Here is a 16,666-nt window from a genome sequence, read left to right as displayed (position 1 = left end):
ACAACCTCCTTGTGAGCCCAGGCTGCTCAGTCTGGTCACAGGGATGGGCATCCACCGGATGGCTGGGGCGGGAAAGGGCGCTGGAGATCCCCCAGCCCAGGGCAGGGCCACCTGGAGCAGGTGACACAGGGAAGTGTCCGTGAGGGATGGGAAGTCTCCAGAGAGGAGACTGCACACCCAGCCCGCGCTCTGCCACCCTCACGGAAAGAAGTTCTTTCTCTTGAGACAGAACTTGTATTGTAGTTTCTGGGCACTGCTCCGTGTGCTGTCCCCGGGCAGAGCCTGGCACCGCCCCCTGGAGACATTTACACAGATTGCGGACTCTTTTCCCTCTCTCTCTCCCTCTCTGCCCGTAACCCGCGGGCTGGCTGTCCCGGGGCGCTGCGGGGCGATGCGGGCCGTGCCCGGGGCCGGGGGCGGTGCGGGCCCGGGGCGGTGCGGGCCCGGCGGGCGCTGTGGCCGCCCGTGCCCTGGCGGTGCCGGCGCTCCCGTGCGCGCCCCCCCGGCGGGCGGCGGGGGCGGGCGCCGTCCGGGCCGCGCTGATCGCGGCGCGCCATTGGCCGCTGTCTGCGCGCACGTCACGATCATGATGAGAATTAATGATCGGGGCCGCTGATTTCATTGTGTGACGCCGGGACCGACCCAGCCGTGCCCGGCCGAGCCCGGAGCCCCCCGCGCCGGCCCCGCGCTACACGGTAAGCGCGGGGGAGCCCCCCCCCCGGCCGGGGGCGGGGAGCGCGGCGGGGCCCCCGGGCGGGAGGGGCGCGGCGGGAGGGGAGGAGGAGGAAGAAGAAGATGATGATGATGGTGGTGATGATGATGATGATGATGCCGGCGATGCCCCCCCCCGCGCCCGGGCCCGGCGGTGGGGGTGGGGGGAGGCCCGCGCGGGCTCGCGCGCGCGGACCCGCCCGGCGCGCGCAGGCGCCGCTGCGCCTCCCGCCCCCCCCGGCGCGGCCCCGAGAGCGGGGTGGGGGGGGGGGGAACAGCGCCGGGAGCGCGCCGGGAGCCGCCGGGGGAACTGCGCGTGCGCGCGCAGCCGCTCCTCGCGCGCCGGGGTGGCGCCCGGGCGCCTGCGCCGGCCGGGGCCGCTCTGCGCGTGCGCGCCGGGCCCGGCAGCCTCCCCTCAGCCGGGGGTGCCTCAGTCACAGTCACAGAAACATCACGAACACAGAAACATCATCCACACAGAAACATCACGGGCGCGGAGCCGGGGAAACACCCCGGGATCCCCAGCACATCCTGTCATCGAACACCGCCCACACTCTGTGCCACGTACAGCCTTGCCTTAAACTCTTCAGGGACGGGGACTCTGCCACCTCCCTGGGCAGACCCTTCCAGAGTCTGACCACCCTTTCTGTGGAGAAATTGTTTATAATGTCGATCCTAAATCTCCCGTGGCACAGGTGCTGTCATTGCTGATTTCCTCATTCCCCTGTGCCTCAGTCACAGACTCTCAGAATCCCTGAGGTTGGGAAAGAGAGATCACAGAGTCCACCTATGCCCAGTGTCCACCTTGTCACCAGCCCGGAGCACTGAGTGCCACCTCCAGGCCTTCCTTGGACGCCTCCAGGGATGAGGACTCCAAACCTCCCTGGGTAGCCCCTTCTAATGTCTTACCACCTCTTCTATGAAGAATTTCATCCTAATGTCCAGCCTAAACCTACCTTGGCAAAGCTCAAGACTGTGTCCTCTTATGTCTCGGGTTGCCTCAGTCCATAGTGCCCTGGTTTCCCCGGTGCCTCAGTGTGCCTCGGCTTCCCAAAAGCTCACATGCATGCTTCCTAAGCTTAGCAAGTCAAGATCAAAATGAAATTATGATAAAAATCCATGTGGATTTCTAACACTGAGGTTAGTGAGGTTCAGGACAAAGGTGAGAAATCCTGAAGAGGCTGGAGTGCTCTGTAAGGTGGACAGATTGGGAAAAGTTTATTTCCTTGGAAGTTACTGAGGTTGTTTTGCCTGTGGCTTAAGACTATGTTCTCTTATGTCATGGGTTGCCTCAGTCCTTACTGCCCCAGTGTCCCCAGTGTGCCTGTGTTGGCAGGGGTGTGGAACAAGGTGAACTTTAAGGTCCCTTCCAACCCAAACCCTTCTCATGGTACCAGCCTGCCGTAGTGCCAGGCATGGCCAGTTGTGGTGGTTGGACAGGGGGCCTGGTGCTGCCCTGCTTCTGTCCCTCAGGTGTTTGAGGATGAGGAGCAGAACATCCTTGGCTGTGCTGTTCTGGAGGTCTCACCCCTGGAAGTGCCTGTGTGGGACTCGCCTGCCCCAAGCAGTCCCCAGCCCTGTGTCCTGCCCTCCTAGCCTGGGGTTTCTCATTCTGTGGATAAGATCACACATAATTGACATAAAGTAGTGCTTTTTCCCCCAGCTGGAGTCCTGAAGCAGCTCACATGTTCAGAGTAACACTGCATTTTAATGTTTCTTCCCTTTTCTCTGACATAGGTCTTACAAAACACGTGCTCTATTTAAATCTCGTGGCTCATCCAGCTGCAGTCAGGAGTCTCGTTTGCATCAATAAAGCAGGATGGGATGCATAAACCTGCAGTGTTGTGGTCATGGGTTATTATGTTATTAAGTTACTGAGGGCTGTCTAATTTGTCCCTAATAAAGGGCTGCATTTTATAGGTAGGGCTGTAATACAATCCTACATACGCTGCACTTAGTGGAGAGGGAAGCAATTATGCTGCGAGTCACAGATATTTAAAAGTAGTTTCACAAGCTGGCCTGCCCATTACACTCACCCAAGCATCAGCCTCATCAGCTGCACTTGGAGCGAGTGGTTGTAACTGGTTTGGCCTGTGTAAGAAAGAGGCACCAACCTACAAATTCAGATTATTAAAGGTTGTTGCTTGATGTGCGTCCAGTATCTCCACATAGCGTGTAAGATACTGGGTGCACATCAAGTGTTGGGGGTTGGTTGGTTGGTTATTTCCATTTGGGATGTGGAAAAAATTGTGAGTTTTTGGCAGTCCTGGAAAGTGAATGAGATGATTTCAGCTCAAGTTTCTAAAGCTGGAGGAATAGTGTCACTACTGCAGGCTTGTTTTATTTATGTCTGTAGTAGTTTTCTTACCATAGTTCCAGTTTGTCTCAGATTTATATTGGCACTAAGACTTGTTATTTTTTGCCACTGGAGATCTGTGGAGGGAGCAAAAAAAGAGATAAATTGGGAGTGTGCTGATTTTCTTGTTGTACCTCTTACAGATGGAGAGACCAAAACAGAAATAGTCTTTGTGAGGTGACTTTTTTTCTAGGCAAATGCCTTTTTGGAGCTGAAGTTAAAAAATAAAACTCTCAGAAACTGAATATTCCCTTTTATCACTCTGTGTTAATCCATGACAGTTTTAGAATGTGTTACACCATAAATATTTTTATACTTAGTTACTTCCTGGTGGCTTGTGTCTTAATTGATTTATTTATTATTTATTCGACATCCAAGACTAGTTTCTATTGCTGTTTGAAGTGAGTATAAATATGAGTTTCTTTCCTACTTTTCAAATTAATTAGTATTAGTATAAAGATTTACCTTGTAAATGTTTACTTGATTCAGCATCCAAACATTTTTGGAGACTAAGATCATATTGCCACACAGTGTAGGCAGAAATTATTTTCCCTCTTATGCTTCTCCTTTTTTTTTTTTTTTTAATTTTCCCCGCCAGATCTCTCAAATAATTGCAGAAATGCTCAGTAACTCCTGAATTATTTGTTTACATTATTTTTCCCATTTTTTTATAGTTGTTCTTTCTTTTGTGGCACTCCTTGACATCGAGTTGTTCCCATTAATTGCTAAAAAGGAATGACCTGGCTTCCCCAGGTCTCCCTGGAGAGCATCCTGATTTTGGACTGTTGGATGGAGTAACTGGGGTGGAAGGGCTGGATTTGCAGCAGACACTGTGGGATCATTCACTGAGTACCTGTTCCATGAGGCTTCAGGAGCAAACTCTGCTGGAGGTCTCCATAGCCTCCCTTCTCCCCTCATTCTCAGTCTTCCCAGAGAAGGGATGGAAGGGAAATACTGGGGAGAAGTTGCTCAAACCACTAAAGAAGCCTGAAAAAGTTCAGCTGTAGGAATAACCCCAGTGTCATCTGCCGAGGAGCACGTGACTGTTGCAGGGTGTCCATGGAATTGTCCTTGGGACAAACCGAAGGCCACGGAGTTCCCATGTTTGTCCTTATCAGTCACCCCCCTGGGATCTCCCAGTGTCCCCAGTGCCTGACAGCACTTGGACTCCATTCACACCTCCCAAACCATGACACAGCAGAGGGATCTTACCATGAGCAGATTTTTCAATTAGCATTCAGTTCAGAAAGGCAGTGAAAACACTTTTATATTGTTGGGTTCATGAGGGCTGGGAGACCACGGGAGTGAGAGTTAGCAGTGTTGGTTGGCCTAGGACAAGTAACAGGGGCAAGGGAAACCTTGGAAAACCTGCTTTTTCTGCTGTCACCGGTTATTCTCTGCACTGCCAGAGACACCAACATACTTGGCCAAGGCTGCTCTGTTTTAGAGCAGGCAGATGTTGAATCCTTAAATACAGATTTGCTACCTCTGTCTTTTAAAGTGAAAATTCAACTTACATTCATGGAATTTGTTTGCATAATGCTTTACCCGATTTTTATTAAATTTCACAGAGTTCTTTACTGTAACAAACTCTCTTTTCAGTGCCAATGTGTTGCCAACCAGCTGGACAGTCGGCTTCCCAAAAGCTCACATGCATGCTTCCTAAGCTTGGCAAGTCAAGAGCAAAATGAAATTATGATAAAAATCCATGTGGATTTCTAACTTGGAGTCTGAGGTTCAAGACAAAGGTGAGAAATCCTGAAGAGGCTGGAGTGCTCTGTAGGTGGACAGATTGGGAAAATTATTTATTTCCTGAGGTTACTGAGGTTGTTTTGAATAATAGTCTGTGATGAAGGTGTGTGACCTGCTGATTGCCTTCACACTAATGTGGCTGACTCAATGTTCAGTAATTTTAGCACTTTGCAAGTTACTTCCTGTGTTAAAGAAAATGTAAGAATTCATATCTTGTTCTAATTATGAAAACCGATGCTGAACATGTAATACTTCCCCCCAAAATAATCAGTGTAATCCTTTGGTGAACGTATCCTGGATTAATTTGTCTCAGAGACAGTAGCATTATGTTCTTACAGCTGTTTGAATATTCAGTGTAGGTAAATTCCCAGGTGTGACAGGCATGGGATGTGAGCAGAACTTGTTGCCTGTGCAGGTGGGATATGCAGAGGCAGCTCTTCCTGGATTGATGGGATGGCTCTGGGCTCTGTGGTTTTCTAGGGGAGCTCCCTTTATTCAGCACAGGGTACTGCTTTGGATATTCAGAATCAGCACGTAAGAACTGCCGATAGCAAACTGATTTCCATCTGCACTTTACAGGTGACATAATATCAGAGAGCTTTGAACCTGCCAGAGACAGAATATTGCCAGATGTCCGTCACACCGGTGCAAAATCGATGGAAAATGGTACAGAACTGTCTGTTGACTAAGGATGTGGTATATCCAAGACACAAAAAGCTTTAATAAATCTCACCTGTTCATTTGAAGGTTTAGGTGTTGGAATGTAAACTGCAGCTGTGACTCAGTTGGTAACTCTGTGGTTGGAGATCCTGTAATCTGTTTATTTAAATCAGTTTCTAATGGTCTCTGCAGGGATCCTCTGAGCTCTGCTGTACTGGATTCGAGGCAGAGGCTTCCAAGGAATCTTACCAGGACTTTGGTTGGCAGGTGTAGTTCATGCGTGATTAAAATCCACTGCAGAAAGGAGTTATTAAAGCAGAGCATGACCTCTCCTGAGTTTAGCTGGGCCAAGCCTGTCATGCAATGCTCAAAGGTTTATCTGAAGTTCAAGTGATTTAATCAAAATGCTCCACCCTGTCTTTATCTAAATTACAGATGTCAAATGCAACAATGGAAGTATTTTTAACACAGAAGTGACCTTGGATATACAAATCCACATAATTAAAAAATGTGTCAAGGACCTGACACAGGTCTTCCCTCTCAGGTCATCAGGTCTGGCTTTAAAAATTTATCTTGCCATTGGAAGTCTTCACTGCAATTGATGAACTGTTCGGAGAGCATGATGTCATGAGCCTGTGTATGGAAACCTGGAGCTCTGGGATGGCTTCAGCTGAATCTGGAAAAATGGAAATTGCAGAACTGTTTCTGATGAGGTCGTTTGTGGGAACTGGCTCCACTAGATAAAACAGGAGCACTGGTACTGAAAAAGGAGTAGACAGGAGTGGAAGCTGGGTCCTGCCAGTCGTGCAGGAGGAAAAATAATCACAGAATTAACTCTTCTATGTTCTTTCGAAGTGACGTAAATCAGTCGGTGGCCTCGTTGTTGTGTATCCACGTGGGAGATCTGAAGGCAGTCCTCAACATGAGAAAGTAGATTATTATGAACTTTATTGATTTGTTAATGGACTAATAATTGTCTCTTCTCTTGCTTGCTATAAATTCCTTAAGGAGTAGATTATTCAGAGAAAGTCTCCTTTGCCCAGCTCTGGCTGAGAGGGAGTAAATGTTGTGGGAGTGGCAGAACTTGGGTAAATCTGACTTGTAATGCAGCTGGTGCTGCATTTAGTAATGCACAGGATTGAGAGGGTGAATAAGAGTTGATAACAGAGGTAAAAAAATATGATTGAAAAATCATCTTCTATTTTACCTGTTAATTCAAAGAAACAGTAATATTTACAATTTGGTAATTACTGATTTTTCTATTGCCTGTTGACATAGAGAGGAAAGTAAACTCTGGAGTCAAAGCTCTGGCCTACAAGCATTTTACTCCAAATTCTAGATATCAATCTCTTTCTTTAGACAGGCCTGTTGAACTCTTAACATTCATTACCATTACGTAGTATAATCATCTTGGAGAATAAAGTGAAAGCAGTTGGATGTCTTATGCTTTTGAGCCCTTAATAATTTTATTTGCTTTATATTAGAAGCAGCTCTTGTGCAAAGATTAGGTAGATCACCCCTCTCCTCCTTTCCAGTCAGAATTTTCAAAAATGCTTGGCTACAAAGGGTTCCCTCATCCCCTTTATTTTCCTACTGGATGATGGCAGGTTTCTTGTCCTTTGATTCATTCTGTAATATTGTGATGCATGTACTGCATTAAAATAACTTGTGAGTGGTGAGGTTTTTCCTTCCCAAGGCACCAAGTTGGATGCAGGTTGTTCCTGGCTGGCACTTGCATTGTCTCAGCTGGTGACCTCCTGTCTGGAATGAAAAAAGGCCCTGCCTTGGAAATCTGTAACGTTAGAGCTCTTCTTTTCTGCCCAGAGGATTACATCCTTTGCCTGTGTAGACTGTGTAACAAGAGCATCAAGCTCCAGTTTGCCATTAGGACCCTGCTGTGTGCTTGGTAACATTGATAATATTGGCAATAATATTTGCCTTTCCCAAGCCAGGGTGTGAATTTTCACACATAATAGATCAGTATCTGGTTTAATGTGTTCATCAAAGTGCTGCCCTGTCCAGGCCACCTCCTGTGTCCTCATAGAGAAACTCAGGGGGACCCAGTGCTGGGAACTGGCCTGAGGAGTTGCTACTGGCCTGGGAGGAGCCTGAGCCTCATCCTGGTTGAGTTCCTGAGCACCACTTTGGACAAAGCCAAGGAGCAGGAACACATCCCAAGGTCCTGAAGCCAGCATTGGTTATATCCCAGGAGAACAACCCTTACGTGTTCTTAAAGATCAAAATTTCCAGCTTTCAGGGGGTGTCACAGCAGCAGAACCTTTCTCAGCCTGAGACAATGGGTGTCCCTCCTCTGTTAAACTGGAGCGTTTGTTAAACTGGGTGGGCAGCATCAGGGCTGCCCAAAGCCCTTCCTTGCGGGTTTTCCCCAAATTGGTCTTTGGTCCTTGATCCTTGTGACTTTGCAGCTGGAAGTGCCAGTCCTGACACAGCAGAAGGACCGGCTCTTGTGGAGTGCAGGAATTGCTGAAGTTGGAGACAGCGGAAACTTTACTCGTGTCAAACAGTCACCTTGATTTTATACCAGATTGTGTCTATCTTTTGTTCTTAGGGATGGGAAACAGACCTGCTGATATTGGAGCTGCTGATACTTCAGTTTTGCCTAATGCCTTTAATTCATTTATATCTTTAAGGCAGAAACTTTTTCTTTCAAAGTAGAGCCTCCTGGATTTAGCAATATCGTGGAATATATATTTACTTATTTATGAAAAGCAGTCACTGTTGTTCCAAACGTCCAGTTCACCTGTTCAGTTTGAGTCTGTCACAACACTGGTTGCAAGAGGCTTTCTTGAAATGCCAGGAAGAGTGTTGGTAAAAGATTCTGTAGAGAAAACATGTCAATCCTCAGTGTTATTGCAGGCACAAATGAGAGCCTGTGCATCCTGCAAGTGTTACAGTTTCCATTCCAGCTTTCATAGTATCTCCTTTTCCTTTCAGATGAATCTGCGTTCTGTATTTACTGTAGAGCAACAAAGGATATTACAGCGTTACTATGAAAATGGAATGACAAATCAAAGTAAAAATTGCTTTCAGCTCATTTTACAGTGTGCACAAGAAACTAAACTGGATTTCAGCGTGGTCAGGGTAAGTACTGAGGCCTTCCAAATTTGTTAAGCTTACACATTCATTGTTTTACATAAAATATAGAGAAGTCTGGAGTCTCTAACCTTATCCTTGTCTTAAATCAGACTTCAGTGTGTGTGTGTGTGACATTCATTTTTACCCAGTGAGCCTATTTAGAGTTTGCTTTCACTGAAATATCTTCACATGACTGTTGAATTTAGCAGGGGCCTGACTTGCACAAGGAGTCATTTTTGTTCTTTGTCTTTTTGTATGAATAAAATTTCATTCATAAAATTAGAAGTTGGTTTGCCCTATAGAAACTTTGTATTATGTATCAAAGCAAGGTCACGTTATCAATAAGCTATTTTTATGTTAAATAAGTTTCTATAAATTAATATTTATATTAATTTGGGGAAAACAATTGTGAAACTATTCCTTCTGATGCACTCTGTCACACTTGTATTCCACATCACAATCATAAATATTGTGGTCCCTTGTGTTTATTTACAGTGAGGACATTCTTTTCCTATAAAACAAGAATGTCCCAGTGCTAACAGGATCTCTTCCAGAGTCCATGAATTCCACGGGAAGGGAAATAATAATCCCTTTGTGAAACCCTAGACAACAAAATGGCTGTTGTCTGAGAGCAGAAATAGAAATCCTGAGGCATTAGATGGAAAAATAACAAAGGGTAGTGGAGCTCCCAGGAGCTGCTGTGACACTGGACACTGAGGAGGAGCAAGTGGGACCATTCTAGGTTGGTTTTTAATTGCTTTAACAGTGGCACATTGACAATAACAACCCTGTTCCCAAATTCTTACCTGGATTCCCCTCCCTCAGAACACTCTGGAAACATTAAACACTCTGGAAACATCAGTTGGAGGTGATAGAAGCTGTGAAAGTCCGCCAGGGATTCAGGCTCCTGGGGCAGGCAGGCAGTTGTAACAGGAATCTGGATGCTGATGGTGCAGCCAGGGCTGGTTTGCTATTTTTGTGGTGATTGAATGTCCTAAAGGAGGCAGCCCAGCTCCTCTCTCCTTGCAGTTCTCTCCATCTTCATGTTTCCTTTCCCTCTCCATTTCCCTTCCTGCAATCAAGTATCATTCCTTCTGTTTTCTTCTCTTCCTGAGCCCTTGATTTAAAGCACTTAAACTTTTTCTTACTTAGGAAATGCAGTGGGAACAGAACCAGTCTTGCATTTGTCATATTTTAGCATGATCTTGCCTTTCTCTTCTTTACACCCCTCATTTCTGCTTCTCCTAATGCCCCCTTTTTCCCTTTCTTTTCTTTTTTTCCTACAAAACTCTTGGTCAGTGATTGGTTCTTTGCAAAATGATACTTGAGTTGCAGCTGGCACTCGCAGATAGGATTATAATAGGCACATGAATTCCCTAAATACAATTGGTCAGGAGAATGGGAGTCTCAGTAAAGGCAAAGCTAATCAGTAACTGACATTTTACTGCGGGTTACAAATTGTGCCTCAAATTAGACATTCTGTAAAATTTGAAAAAAAAAAAAAATTAGTAGAGCGGAATTGTGCATGTCAGGGATGTTTGTTTTCCTGTAGGAAATTAGTCATGGTGGTGTCAATGAAATAAATGAATCTTGAGATAACTTCAAGACAGGAGGCATGAGAGTCTCAGGACTTTTGAGAAGCTGGGGCTTTGGAGTTGAGGCTGGGGTTTTCCTGTGTATGAGTTATGGATCCCAAGGAGGAGAGGCCTGGATTTCTACCCTGTATTTATTGTTCAGGCCTGTATTTCCACCCTGTCATGTTCACTGCATAATCAGTACATGATTTACATATTTGTAAACTTAGATCTCAACTGGAGCACTTAACATGTCATCAGATCTGCTTAAAAATGGAATTGCTAATTTTTTTTTCTGCCTCTTTGACGCCTCGTTTTGTGTTTGTTGTCGTTGCTGCCGTTGTTTGCAGACGTGGGTTGGCAACAAGCGGCGGAAGATGAGCAGCAAGAGCGCGGTGGAATCGGGGGGCACCCCCCCGGGGACTGCCCCCGCCACTCCCTCCATGCCCCCGGAGGCTGCAGTGAGAAACGTGGTAAATATCTCTCGATCGCAAAGCCAGCAATCCTCTTGGAGCTCTTCTAACAACGACGTGATAGTGACAGGTATCTACAGCCCTGCCAGCTCCTCGGGCCGGCCCGGAGCCGCCAAGCACACCAACGCCTCCGTGGCAGAGCTACACAAAACCTCCATCCCGCGGCTCCCGGGCAAGAGCGACGCGGAATTCCAGCAGCAGCACATCCCTCTGGGACGGCAGGTACCCCACTGCAAGAACGCTTCCCTCCTAGTGGGGGAAAAGACCATTATTCTGTCCAGGCAGACGAGCGTGCTCAATTCCGCCAACTCCATCTACAGCCACACCAAGAAGAGCTACGGCGGCTCCTCGGTGCAGACGGCGGAGCTGGTGTTACCTCAGAAACCCATGATCTGCCACAGGCCCTGCAAGGCCGAGCCCTTGGGGTGCCAGCGCCTGCAGAAACCCGAGCACACGGCCCTGGTGTCACACGTGCCCCCCGGGCCCAGGGCTCACGGCAGGGACCAAGGCTGCGGCACCCAGAACCTGGAGATCCGCGAGGTGTTCTCGCTGGCCGTCACGGACCAGCCCCAGCGGCTGGTGGCGGGCAGCACGGCGCAGAAACAGCCCTCCCCGGAGGGCGGCTGCCTGTCCATCGCCATGGAGACGGGCGACGTGGAGGACGAGTACGCCCGGGAGGAGGAGCTGGCCTCCATGGGGGCGCAGATCCAGAGCTGCTCCCGGTACTGTGAGGGCGGCGGCTCCGGCCGCGGGTACAGCCAGAGCGCGGCTGGGGCCGGGCCGGGCCGCGGTGCGGGCTGCGGGGCACAGCTGGGCACTGCCCGGGATGTGCCCGACAACCTGCTCTACCACAGCAGAGAGTTCCACCTGCCCGCACGGACATCACTGCACGCCACCTCCAGCACCATTTATAACACCGCCAGCGCGGCCAGAAGTACCTTTTCTCCTCATTTCACGTCTTCTAGTCAACTGAGGCTGTCACAAAACCAAAATAATTACCAGGTAACCCATCAGTTTATCTCTGTCTTCAAAGCTGAAAGCCGAGGTTGTAGCTAAATGCTGTTTCCTTTCAAAGTTGGCAGCTGTTAAGCAATAAGTTCACCTTTCTGCAGGCTGTGCTCCTTTTATGCCTTTCAGTGGAGATAATTCCTTCTCAAACCCAGTGCAGGCAGCACTGCAGTGTGGTAGCACTTTACCTGTCCAACTGAGCCCCTGATAGCCATATATTAGAGTTCCATGAGGATTGGCTAAATTTTGGCTGCAGGAGAGTCACACCTATGAGCTGGTGGTTGCTCAAGCCTGTGTTGTCCTGCCCTGGCTTTGCAGCACATGCCATGGCCATTCCCTGGGTGTTCCCCTGTGGAATCACATTCCACGTGACACAAGACATGGTTTCATGCTGACATTTGTGCACTTGCTCAGCCCATTGATGTCAGCTTGGAATCCTGTACCCCCTGTGCATGTGGCAGTCTCTGGACCTGTGTTCTGTCAGGGATTAGGATCCCCTGTCAGGGAGTTAACTCAGTTTGCTTTACCACAGCATCTAATTCAAATAATCAGTTTTACATTCAATCCCTTTATTCCTCTTCCTGTACTAAAATCCCTTTAGTGATACTGAGGGGAAATTAAATGCAGGTCGTTGAAGAACTGGAAGATGTTTAGGAGAAACTGCAACACTTGACACGTTTTTTAGTTTTTGGTATTACAAGGGGAGAGATACTTGCGCAGGAAACATCCAAATTGTGTTTTTCTTGGATTTTTACACCATCTGGGATGAGATAGCCTGGAGGCACTGAGATAAAAGTCTTTTAAGGCTGACAGGATGTGATTTTCTGTGTGTCACCTGCATGCATTTGGCTGTTATTGCCTTTTTATTTTATCCTGAAAATAAACCATGTCGACAGCATATCAGCTTTTCCTGTGCTTTACTCACCAGGATAGAGAAAATTGGTGAGTCATTTTTAGTAGTTTTTTTATAGTTTTGCTTTTCTTTTTTTCCTGACTTGTTCCTGTCTCATGTGACCATTTGAAAGAAAGCTTCTGAGTCCGAGTCAGTGCCACTTTTCACCTAAATTTTTACTTTTCTGGGTAAACCAGAGGTTTGATGAACAGAGAGTAAATTCTGGGGAGTAGATAGCACATCAGGTGAGCTGTTCTCTCCTTTACTCTCATACAGTCTCTCAGTGTTTGCTGTTACTTTTCTTACTTGATTATAGAATTCCTGAAATGCTGTTTACTTTTGCCATCCCAGTTTCACAGGAGAAGAAAAGCTGTAAATGTGCAGATCAGTCCAATAAAGGGTTGGTAAAAGTGCTTACTATTGAGTTAAGGACATTTTTTTTAAGTTTGACAAAGGAAAATCCATTACCGATACCTCCATCAGCTTTATTATTTATGGTGCTTTATTTCACTCCTGAAAAAGCATCAGAGAGATTGATTTATTTTTGTTTTTAATTTTTTTTAATGAAAGTCAGAATAACTTTGGTGGTTTTATGGGGTAGGAACTGAGTTTTTTTGAGGAGCTAGAACAGTTCATGGTCAATGATATTTTGTCTGTCTGTGTAGTGTTTTATGGATCAGAGTAAGGTCTCTGGAACTTTGTTTTAGGTTTTTTATTTTTACTTCCCCCTGTTGTAACAACATACCTGTTTTTTTAAGAAGTGAGGAATTCACTTGTACCCCAGCTGACCTCTGTGCCTATCTCAGCCACCTGGTTCTTTGGATTTGGAATGTGAATGGAGGGAGCTTCTGTTTCCTGTCATATCCTTTGACATCCCAGGGTTTTAAACCTTGGAAAAGCTGAGCAGGATGCTGTTAATTCCCTTATTGCTGTGAGCATGCACCCTGTGAACCCCTGAGGTGACACTTCTGGGTATTAGAGACTTTCCAAGGTGCTGTCTTGAATCTTTTTAGGCTTGTACAGGATGACACTTCATTTTTTTGTAGTCAGTTTATGTTAATTTTATTGCCCATGTTTAGCTAATTTATCCACCAGCACAGAGATGAAAATCCTTAAACTTGGGGGAATCTTCTTGAATTTAAAAATAGATTAAACCTGAGCTAAATGATTATTGGAGTAGTTGAACATCCAAGCAGATGCTTCTTCAAAGTCAAGGCTGTGTGATTCATGTTTTGATGAAGCAATTACTGTCATATATTGGTGGGGTATCTAATTAGCAATTAGTTATAGCTTCCTTACTGGTTCAATTAATCAAATTCATGTTAGTGTAACTTAAGACTAAATTTAATTAAGTGATCAATTTTAATGCCTGAGCAGTTTCAGTAAACAAATTCTTCAGCCTGCTTGCTTGTCTTAGTTTGACTCTGAGTGTGTTGGAATAGAGAGGTGATTTGTGCTGTTCCCCAGGCTGAACGGGGATTTAGTCTTGGTTCCTTTCCGCAGCCCTGAGGGATAAGAACACTGTTGAGAATGTGTGTATTTTTATTTACTTTGTTCCCAAGCCCAGCCCTTGTGCCTGTCTGACAAAGGCAGCTCAGAACAGTGTCATGCACGTTGTCTTTCAGAGGCTTCTCTTGAGATGAGCTAGGCTGGTTTTGGTCTCATCCCTTTCAGAACTGTTTGCATTTGTCTTCCCAGCAGCCCTTAGTCTCTGCCAGGTAGATTTTGCTTTATTCCCATAGAAAAGCACTTTTTTTTTTTCTTGTAGCCCCCTTTAAATTAGTGGAGCCACCTGGGTGGGTCCTCAGGGTGCCTTTACAGTGGATTCTGTGGTGTGAAGCTGTTGTGTGGGATATAGGGTTGTAACAAATGTAGCTTTTCTATAAAGAATTTCCAAAATGTGTGTGTCCAGTGAAGAATTTAATATTTTAGACTCAAAACCTGATACAGGGTGGCCCTTGGGAGGGGAGGTGCTCCTTTCCAGCCCCCCTCAACCCTCTTTGTGCTGTAGTGAGAAAATGTCTGACCTTGGGTGACCCCCAAGTGCTTCCAGCTAAAAGCTTGAAGAATAAAAGTGTTTTACGTGCTTGTGCAGCAGACACCTGTACCTGGGCTGCTGTGCTTGTTGTGCTGTCCTGCAAGAGCCATCAGGGAAGCACTTTGCAAATGCAAAAACTCTCAGTGCACTTTGGTTCAGTCAGCAGACGTGAGCAGGTTTTTTCCTCACATACATGTCTGTAATGACTTGAGGTGATTGATCAGGGCTGTGTTTAGTCTCTCAAGTGTTGCTTGTCAGCAGCAGAAGATGAACATGGAATCTTAAATAAGCCTAAAATATTCCAGGCTATGACACACCTCAGATGGTCAGGGAAAACACTCTGAGATTTTTTTATTTAATAAAGTCTGACCTCTGGGAATGATGGAGAATCAATAGGAATGGAAGCAGCTCTCCTTTGCCTTCACACCCCTTTCTTCTCCATCCTGATATCCCTGATTTTTCTGCTGGCACTCAAATCTTTAACATCAGACCTTGAACAGCTCAGTGACAAACATGAGAGCATTTTTTCTGGAAGTTGTAGTGATGTAATTGAAAAAGATGTGAGGGCAGCTCAGCCCTTGTCTGACTCCAGTCTGCTGACCCTGCCAGTTTGGGAGAGATGGAAAGGCAAACTGCTGTTGTGAAATACAAGTTTTGGGGTACCAAAAATACAGAAACACTCAAGCTGTCACTGTCTTATCTTGCCCTCACCCAAAGAAAGTGTTTTATTCTTGGCAGTAAAGGTGAGTATGACTTTGGTTTTGAATCTTAACCAGTTTACAGACATTGGTGTCAGAATTGAATGCACAGTGCTGAGGTCTCAGTATTGACTCTCAGAGCCACCTAAGCTGCTCTTGTTTTCTGATCTGTTTTCTCCTTCCCCTCTGCAGATTTCAGGAAACCTTACTGTGCCTTGGATTACAGGTTGTTCCAGAAAAAGAGCAGTAAGTACATTTCCACTTAAGTATCTGATGCATCAAGTGAAGCAATGAAAGGTTGATGAAAACACATTTTTGAAAATGTCACTATTTACCTTGGGGGGGTTTTTTCCCGTTTTCCTTTGATACAAACATTATCTGCAGGTGCAGTGTTTCAGTTGAGGTGAAGATGATGACTATCTTTAGAAGCAGGTCAAGGTCATAATCCAGTGTGAGGTGATGCCCAGGTAGGAATTGTGCCCTTAGCTCAAACACAGCATCTGAATTGATAAGAACTGAGAGTTTGGAGCTCAGAATATGTTTTTATATTGAAAGGGAAGTGGTTGTTAATTGAGGCAACTGAATGCTTAAGAGACTAACTCCCTCTTGCAGCTTCTCTGCACATGCACAGAATTAGTCAGTGCTGGCTGTAGGAACTTGTTCAAGTCTAATTTTATCCACATAAATATCATTTCACAGTAGCAGAATCAGCCCGTTTGGTGGCCTCAATTCACAGACAACCCCAAACCATAACACAAGGTATGAAACAGCTTTTGTCAGGGGAGGAAAAAACCTCTGTACTACTCAGTTTGTTTAGTTACTGCTCAGCATTTCTGGCTTGTCTTTGAAGAGGTGTCAGTTCTGCCCCCTTACCAGGAAATCCAGCCTCAGGTGGGATGGTACAGCCAGGCTCTCCAGGGGCTGCTCTGTCACTCCAGCTCTGTCAGAAGCAGCAGCTGGGGAAGTGTCTGTCATGGTAACCAAACTCTCCAGTCTGTGGACCTGGCAGTGCCCTGGCAGTGCCCTGGCAGTGACTGCTGTGTTGGCAGTGAGGTCTTGGCAGTGGAAGAGCCTTTTCTTGCTTTCTCCTGCTGTAACAAGAACGTTTTCCTTTCTTGATTATTTTCTGTTTTTCAGTCTTCAGAATGTGTGAGTGTGGCAGTGTTTTCTCTATAAGTAGGAGTCTGAGGACCATCACATTAATGGCATTTTCTCTCAGACTTTTTCTAGGTCTCAGCTGAAGTACTTCCACTTTCTGCAGAGTTTGGTGCAATCACTTACTTCTTCTTATACAGAGAGCACTTTATCAGAGCATCTCCCAGAGGAGCTGGTACTTTTATACAAATCCTGTTGTGCTCAATCCATCTTTTTTCTTTCCTAAGTGCTAATTCTCTTGAGGAGGCTTTTT

The 16,666-nt window shown here is 46.2% G+C and overlaps 1 protein-coding gene across 2 annotated transcripts in view; it reads left to right on the top strand.

Annotated features, from left to right (window-relative positions):
• The first annotated feature begins 631 nt into the window (after window positions 1-631).
• Window positions 632-16,666, top strand: part of LOC310923329 (highly divergent homeobox) — a 41,273-nt gene continuing 25,238 nt past the window's right edge. The window contains exons 1-6 of one of the 2 annotated variants that reach the window (XM_083884601.1): window positions 632-695; window positions 4,670-4,815; window positions 5,399-5,485; window positions 8,435-8,581; window positions 10,500-11,624; window positions 15,451-15,504. In XM_083884601.1, coding sequence (XP_083740727.1) covers window positions 5,450-5,485; window positions 8,435-8,581; window positions 10,500-11,624; window positions 15,451-15,504 — 1,362 coding nt within the window. In that variant the 5' untranslated portion in view covers window positions 632-695; window positions 4,670-4,815; window positions 5,399-5,449. The remainder of the gene's footprint in view (window positions 696-4,669; window positions 4,816-5,398; window positions 5,486-8,434; window positions 8,582-10,499; window positions 11,625-15,450; window positions 15,505-16,666) is intronic. The other variant, XM_083884602.1, reaches the window with a different exon arrangement.

This window comes from Zosterops lateralis, assembly GCF_965231275.1.
Source record: "Zosterops lateralis genome assembly, chromosome: Z".
NCBI lineage: Eukaryota > Metazoa > Chordata > Aves > Passeriformes > Zosteropidae > Zosterops > Zosterops lateralis.
This window is presented reverse-complemented; position numbering and strand designations above follow the sequence as displayed.